We start from the raw sequence: 7,893 nt of genomic DNA, 5'->3' as shown, positions 1-7,893 counted from the left end.
AGTTCTTCTATATAGCTTTCACGTCGGATGCCATCACTGAAGGCGTCGATTGCTCTGTCGACAGATACGTCTTCCGCAGCGTTCAGGAGCTTGGTGAATCTCCCGATGTATGCGCGCATCGATTCCTTCTGCTTTTGCTGGCAATGCCGTAACTCTTCAATCCCGACGGGCCTTTTGTAGGTTGCTTGGAAGTTCGCGACGAAGGCTTCCACTAGGTCGTCCCATGACTTGATGGAACCCTTCGGTAGACCTCTCAGCCAGGCTCGCGCTGAGTCCTTTAGGTAAAGCTGCAGGCACTGCATTGCTGCTATCTGGTTCCCTTTTTGCAAAATGACTGTCTGCAGATAGTCCTCTATCCAGGATCTTGGCTCCTGCTGCCCATCATATTTGGCGGCGTCGGTAGGGGTGGGTTTGAACTTCTTAGGTGGCATCGCCTCCCGAATTTTGTAGCTTAAACAGTCGGGCTCCCCTAAGTTCGCCGTCGTTCTCCTGGGTCTCATCCGAAGAATCGCTGTCGAATTCCTCTCTGGCGGCGCGTCGTCGCCTTGCTTTGTCGATCCTACTCTGAGTAATTTCATCCCGAGTGTCTCTTGCGTGGTGCTTTGAGCCGCTGGCTTGCAACGTGGTCTTCTCCTTCCGTGGAACTAGATTATCTCCTAATATCACGAGACTTTCTAAGGCACCACGGTGAGCCTGAGCCATGGATCCTTCGGGACGCTGGTTAATGAGGAATGCTGCAAGGTTGGCTGTTGCTCCAGCAACGGTTTTTGGCCGTGGCATGCCCGCGGTGTCCGTAGTCATGAAGGACTTGGTCAGGTTTGACGTTATTTCCCTTGCATCATCTTCCGAAAGTCTGGACATCCTTGATCGATGTTTGCCTCCTCCGTGGGTACTTCGAGAGGCACTTCCCCGCGAGCCCCTCTGTCGCTCGCTGGATCGGTCTGCCACAGATAGGCGTTTCTCAAGGGTGGCTTGCTCCTTAGATAGGCGCTCCCGATGTTTCTCCAATATGGAGCGGTAAGCATTAAGAGTGCCAACCGTGGTTCCCGCCGGAAGTGGTGTGTTGTTAAGCACGGCTGCCTTGGCTGCTGCCCACTCCTCCTCTGCGATGGTGTGGTCGCTGTTGTTGTTGCTGGCGCTGTTCTCAAAACTAGCCCGCCTGCTGGAACGGGGGGTGCGATCTCCGTCTCCCCTGTTAGCAACATAAACTTGGAGGGGTGCCACTCTTCGGGTGTCTCCTTGAGTGATGCTGTCGATGCTGTCTTCTCCCGACGAATAGTAGGAATTGCAGATGAACGGCGTGTCGCTCCACCCTAGCCCGTGCCTGGTGTCCCAGTTCATGCAGTAGTACGAGGTTAGCTCCGAGGACATGGGATCATCGGATCCGACCGACATGGAGGATGCCGAACGGGGAGTCGAAGACGCGGACGGACTCGATGGGCTTGTCAGGCCAGCCGAAAGGTCGAGTGATGACGACCCGCTCGGACTCGTCGACCTGGAGATGGGAGATTCCAGCAGCCGAAGAATTCCTTCTGAGTTGACGTTGTAGTGGACGCTCCCGAAGGCCATCTCCTTGTTGCCTTGTAGACCGGAGAAAGTCGAGCGAGACGAATCGCTGTGTGGGGTGAACTCGTAGGAGCCGAAACGAATCGGGCTTCCCAAGCGAGGTGATGACGGTGTTGATGAAGCTGCCGATGACATGACGGGTTCAGCCGATGTCCGATCTTGTGCTGACAGGTTTCCCACAGACGGCGCCAATTGTCGAGGGTACTCCTCGCCAATGCCCTCCGATAGGGGCTTAGGGTTGATGGAATCCTGCAAGCTGACACGAGACATCGGTTCACAGACAAGCGGGGAGAGCGATTTACCCAGGTTCGGGGCCCTCGATGAGGTAAAACCCTTACGTCCTGCCTGTCTGTTCTTGATTATGATGATATTGGGTTACAATGGGGTGCCGAATAGTTCGGCTGAGATCTCGTCGAGATGGCTATTGCTAAGGTGACCTAGCTCTAACCTTTTGCTAGCTAAGATTGCTAAGATTGATCGTGTCCCTCGGCAGCCCCTCTCCTGACCTTTATATAGGAGGCCAGGTCTCAAGGGTCCTAACCGAGTACGACTAGGTTTACAGTATTTTTAGATCTAATCTTTCCTTGTTCGGCTGCTTCCTTTCCTTGCCCGTCAAGGATTCCTCTGGTGCGCCGTCCAGGTGGCCCATCTCGCCTTCAGGTGTCTTCATGGGCCTCCAGTTAGTCAATACAGGATAGGGCAATGTCGGTTACCCGAAGGATAGTGCCCACGTCATACCTAGCTGTGAGTAGATCAGCTCGGCAGAGCTTGATCATATCTTCTCAATTCACCATTTCCTTTCTAACCTGCCAAGTGGCTTTGCCACTTGGCATAACACTTGTTTTGTTGTGTTTGTGTGCAGGGAGCTTGGAGATGATCAAGATGGTTTGCAAGTTCATCTTGATCAAAGAATTCTTGAAGATTAACTTGTAGTTTAGGAATTTCATTAATTTTAATCTTCTTTCTTTTTCTTTTTTCTATTTTACCAATTCTTGTAATATGTTGTAATATTTCATATTCCAAATCTGAATATTGTAAAGACATTGTATCTTGTGTGTTTTATCCATAAAGCTCAACTTTTCTCTAATGAGCTTTACTTATTAATTGTTCTATTTATTTATTGTTTATTTATGATTGTTTAATGAATTATCTCAAATTTGAATTATGAGATATTCATTTGATGTTTGAGTTTGAAATTCAAATTCAACTTAGGTTTGAATTTCAATCATGCAACTTAAGTTTGAATTCAATCATGCAACTTAAGTAGTGATGCAATATCTCTCCTCTCTTCTCAAAACCCTAACTTAGTTGAATAAGAAACAAGTTTGTCGCACTCTCGAAACCCTAACCCTGTAAGGTGTCGAGAGAGAAACTTGTCCCCCTTCGATGCAGTTTTGTTTTAAAAGCGCGAAATTTCCCCAGAATTTACGATGCAATGCACCCTTTCTAAAATCTACCCCTCGATCGTCTCTAAATCTGGGATATTACAGCTGCCAGCTCACCTTCCTCTACGAGGGGGACGGCGAGATGATCGTCAAGGTGTTCGACGACACAGCCTGCCGCAGGCACTACCACACCGGCGAATCCGGCTCGGACACCGATAGTTAGAACTTTGAGTGTTCTTTCTTTGCATCGAATCTGGCTATAGGCCAGACGAAGCCAGTAGTGAAGGTTTCTGTCTGTTCTTCCTTGGTAGAACCAACAAGGGCACCGTCTCCTTCCGCTGGATTTTCCAGTTTGGGTGACTGGGTGTGCCCTCGAATGTTCTTTCTTGGCAGCGAACATACAGAAATCAACACAACTGGCTTCTTTAAAAAAAAAATATGTTTATGTCGACCATGGTTCAAACTATGTGTTAGTTTGTGTAAACCATGTTCCAAACTATGTGTTAGTTTGTGTAAAATCATGTTTCAAAATGTAATATTTGAAACTATGTTTAAATGGAGAAGAGGAAAAAAAATGTGTCGTCCCGCTGGAGCAGCCCCAGACGCAAACGAACGCGCGGACAAAAACGGTCATTTTAGCGTCCGCGCGCGACGCAAACGGACGCTCGCGGATATTAAAATGCGTCACGCCGCTGGAGATGCCATAAGGTAAGATATCAATGAACATGGAACATTAAAAAAATTGGCAGCAACTTTTTTGCCCGTACGAACAATGGACGGGCTCCACTATTTTTCAGTAACAGAATTGGGTGCCGAACCAAGAGCCACATTATGACGCCACAATTTTTTGGCGACAAACTGACCAAACAAAGAACAAATCGTCTACCTATCAAAGTTACAAAGTTACAAAGTTTAGTAATATACATGGGCATCATACCAAGCACCCCAAAGTGGACCAGTAACATTTGAGTTCCAAATTTCCCGTTAAGGTTTTATTTAACGGGGAGAAAACTTTGCCGCAATCTATTCGCCTAAACGCTTTGCACCTGCTAACACCGCTGTCCATAAATTTGCTTCTTTCTTAATCATATCGAAGACTACTTGCAACGAAGCTTGCTTGTTGTGAGAGATCCTAGTGTTGAACTCGTCCAAAACTCCCAATAAATGAGCAAAGTGAGTGATGCCATGACCTCATATAGTATTGATTTTCAGAATATTGACCACTCGTGGTGACCTCCACACAATGGCATCTTCCACATTCGGTTAAGGGATAGTGGTGTGGACTCACATGGCACATCCCATTGGAATTATCCAGGAAGCTATAACGGGTCTATTATTGCTCGTTTTTTTCTGTCTACTAGGTTAACGTGCCAAGTCAATCCCGCAGAAAAATTAGAAAACGATTCTATTTGCTTATTTAGGACATTGTTAGTTAATTCGCCTCTATAAGTCGCTCAAGAACAGCTGCTTGCCATTTCATTCGGATGAACGCCGGCCCTTCTTGACCCTGAAGGGGAACAATCAGGGTAGAGGTGTGATCTTGACCCTTGTGGCGCCATGGCAGGAGGAGGAGGGAAAGCCAGGCCGCTGGAGTTCACGCCGACATGGATCGTCGCCTCCGTCTGCTCCATCATCGTCATCATCTCGCTGATCTTCGAGCGATTGCTCCACCACCTAGGCAAGGTATGTGCGTCACTGCTTCTGCAGCCATATGGGACACCTGACCATGGAGCTGAAGTTTCTGTCCAGTCGATCGATCACCAGCTGACTGTTGACTCGCACGCAGAGGCTGATGAGGAGCCGAAGGAAGCCACTGTACGAGACCCTGCTCAAGGTGAAGGAGGAGCTGATGCTGCTGGGGTTCATCTCCCTGCTGCTCAACGTGCTGCAGGGCCCCATGGGGAGGTGGTGCGTGAGCCCAGACATCATGCGCCACCTGCTGCCCTGCAAGCCGCCGCCGCGCGCATCGCGCGACACCGAGCACCTCGGCGACGCCGTGTTCGCCGGCGCGATGGGCGGGGCGAGGAGGCTCCTGGCTGGAGGAGACGACTCTGAAGACTACTGCATGGAAAAGGTATTATCAGTACAGCTTAACTGGCACCGAACGTGCTTGACTTCGTCTTTGCTGCAACCTTTTCTTTTCTTCTCTATATTTCAATTTCCATCTTTTGATCCTTTCAACCGTACGTATTCTCATTTGGCAATCATCAGGGCAAAGTCTCATTGCTTTCAGCTGAAGCTATTCACGAGCTACACATTTTTATCTTCGTGCTGGCGGTCACTCACTTCGTTCTCAGTGCTATTACAGTTCTTCTAGGAATTGCGCAGGTACGGATGTTTATTATTAGTATAACAAGTAAGTAATCTATCATACTTTTCCCTAAAAATGTTTTGCCATGTCATCTAGACGAGAAATTGGCAACATTGGGAGACCAAAATCCAAGAAAAAGATGTTGATGGTACACACACACTTACCAATGTTAGCGCTGATGGAGACACAGCTTTTCCTCAAGATAAGTTATTTCATATTTTCCACTTACGAATCTTGGGCCGTAACTTGTTGCAGCTTCTCAAATGATCAAGCATGTTCAAGAATTCAAATTTATTCAAGACCACTTTAGAGGTCATCGAAAACGGTGGAAGACTGTTGGCTGGATGGTATGATTTTTCTATTCTGTTAAAAATGTCCGCACAAAAAATACATATTTTATTTAGTTCTTGATTATAATCGGAAAATAAGACAGTTCATCATCTTCTTAATTAGCGTTCCTTCTTCAAACAATTCTATGGATCCGTCACCAAGGAGGACTACACAGCGATGCGACTTGGTTTCATCATGGTAATAATTGTTACCGATACAAGTCACTGATATGCTTAATTTCAGGTATGCCATTTTATAAGTGGAAGAAATTGATATGTGCTTCTTCTGTGTTCACAGAAACACTGTAGTGGAAACCCAAAATTCAGGTTTTACAATTACATGATTAGAGCACTGGAGGTTGATTTCAGGAAGGTTGTTGGTATCAGGTAAATAATCGATTTTACTATAACAAATGCATGGCATATATCAATACAGAAGACAGCTAATTAGCGTGTGTGTTGTTCTAATGCAGTTGGTACCTTTGGGCTATGCTTATGATATTATTAGTACTGAATGTTCAAGGTATGTATCACTAGCAGTCTTATGTTATAACCCAGTAACATGATACCTGTGGTGAAATCGGCATGAAAGTTCTTTATGATTATGTTTTTGGCTTGTTCACTAGGTAATATTTTGTTGCTTTGTATGAAACATAACGTCAAAGATTTGTTGTTGTTATTGTAGGATGGTATGTCTACATTTGGATATCGTTGGTTCCATTCATCGTAAGTAATCATGATATACACCAATACAAAAATCACGGAGACAAAATTTCATCTATATTCATGCATGTTTCAGATCTTTGTAGTATTATTAGTTTTATGTGAGATGATACTTCTACATAATGCCTTCAAAAGATGCCAAAATAAATCATGACATTAATTTATGAATTTATTTTGACAGATCCTACTTGTGGTAGGAAGTAAGCTGGAGCACATCATCACAGAATTGGCTTATGAGGTTGCGCAGAAAAACAGACCGATTCAAGGGGATTTAGTAGTAGCTCCTTCAGATGATTTCTTTTGGTTCCGTCAGCCTAAATTAGTCCTCCTTTTGATCCACATCGTCCTATTCCAAAATGCATTTGAAATTGCATTTTTCTTTTGGCTCCTGGTAAGAAAATAAGTTAATTGGTCGATTATGGGCCCAAATTAACTTCCAGTTTATCTATCATATAAATGATGCACTTGTATGGACTATATGTTCCATAGTTGATAGTCCCAAATCCTAATATAATAAGTACAAGTAGAGCTAACTCGCACAAACATGAACCTTGCAGGTCACGTATGGCTTCAAATCGTGCATCATGGGGAAACCAGCATACGCTATTACTCGAGTTGTCATAAGGTACAAGAAAAATCACTACACTGCAATTTCATATTAACACACCTTGAGAACGTACTCATTGCTCTTCTTCTTTCAGTGTCCTTAGCCAGCTCCTTTGCGGATACAGCACCCTACCGCTTTACGCCATCGTCTCTCATGTGAGTTCACTTTTGTTGGGATTTCATTCGTACTCACTTTAATTTGACTTATAAATAGCTAACAAACAACACAAAGTTTGTTTTCACAATCTAATGTCACAATATAGGTACTTATTAACATGGTCTAACTACTACATTTTGATGTATAATTGCATTCTAATTTCATCTCCTTTTTTCTGAAGATGGGAAATTCATTCAAGAAATCTATATTTGATGACAATGTGACCGAAGGCCTTGCCATCTGGGCTGAAAAGGCTAGGAGACGAAGAACCACCGTATATGCAACAAATTCACCAATCGATGAGGCAAATAGTGGAGAAATTCAAATGCAAATTACTCGGGACACCTCATTGCTGCAGCAAGGCACGGCTAGGATAGTATAATTGCATACATTTGTCAATGCAAAGGGTTCTAGAGTACCATTTGGTAAATTGTACAGTTATTTCTCTTCTGCAAACTACTATTGCAAAAGTTATCCTTTGGTAGCACTGACTCTTGATGTGCTTGATATGGAAATCAAATTAAACTAAATTGTATGTTTACAAAAGTGGAAGATGAGATGTATACTAGCTAGATGGCGAAGATGCTCCTCAATATGTTAGGTTGCATCTCTATTGTGTTGCTTGTAGCTTGAGTTCATCCTCCTGCAAGGACCACCAAGTCCTTTATATTTACGCCTGATACCCAAAGTGTAGAAGATCAAAAGTGCCTTTGTTGAAAATTGTTTTACCTAAATTTACATATGACATAATGGAACCATACTAAGTAGTAGTTTGTCTTTTACAGGCCAGGCATCACTCTCAACCGCATGAGCACT

The 7,893-nt window shown here is 44.6% G+C and overlaps 1 protein-coding gene across 1 annotated transcript; it reads left to right on the top strand.

The window, feature by feature from the left end:
- Positions 1 to 4,231: 4,231 nt before the first annotated feature.
- LOC127334451 (MLO-like protein 1) lies at positions 4,232 to 7,672 on the top strand. Its single transcript, XM_051360904.2, has 13 exons — positions 4,232 to 4,634; positions 4,738 to 5,025; positions 5,163 to 5,279; positions 5,359 to 5,410; positions 5,518 to 5,609; positions 5,716 to 5,790; positions 5,890 to 5,978; positions 6,065 to 6,114; positions 6,277 to 6,317; positions 6,496 to 6,705; positions 6,872 to 6,939; positions 7,016 to 7,076; positions 7,259 to 7,672. Exons 1-13 carry the CDS (start codon positions 4,509 to 4,511, stop codon positions 7,457 to 7,459), a joined length of 1,470 nt encoding a protein of 489 aa, XP_051216864.1. The 5' UTR covers positions 4,232 to 4,508; the 3' UTR covers positions 7,460 to 7,672.
- Positions 7,673 to 7,893: the final 221 nt, after the last annotated feature.

The sequence above is a fragment of the Lolium perenne genome, chromosome 6 (genome assembly GCF_019359855.2).
Source record: "Lolium perenne isolate Kyuss_39 chromosome 6, Kyuss_2.0, whole genome shotgun sequence".
In the NCBI taxonomy this organism is placed as follows: domain Eukaryota; kingdom Viridiplantae; phylum Streptophyta; class Magnoliopsida; order Poales; family Poaceae; genus Lolium; species Lolium perenne.
The sequence above is the reverse complement of the archived record's forward strand: the minus strand, read 5'-3'. Positions and strand labels throughout refer to the sequence as shown.

What these genes read in the sequence shown, in the direction of transcription:
- LOC127334451 (XM_051360904.2), top strand. Translation starts at nt 4,509, where the DNA reads ATGGCAGGAGGAGGAGGGAAAGCCAGGCCGCTGGAGTTCACGCCGACA. An exon ending in CCAAGAAAAAGATGTTGATG is followed by an intron (nt 5,411 to 5,517) that starts GTACACACACAC and finishes AACTTGTTGCAG; the next exon opens with CTTCTCAAATGATCAAGCAT. An exon ending in TATCGTTGGTTCCATTCATC is followed by an intron (nt 6,318 to 6,495) that starts GTAAGTAATCAT and finishes TTATTTTGACAG; the next exon opens with ATCCTACTTGTGGTAGGAAG.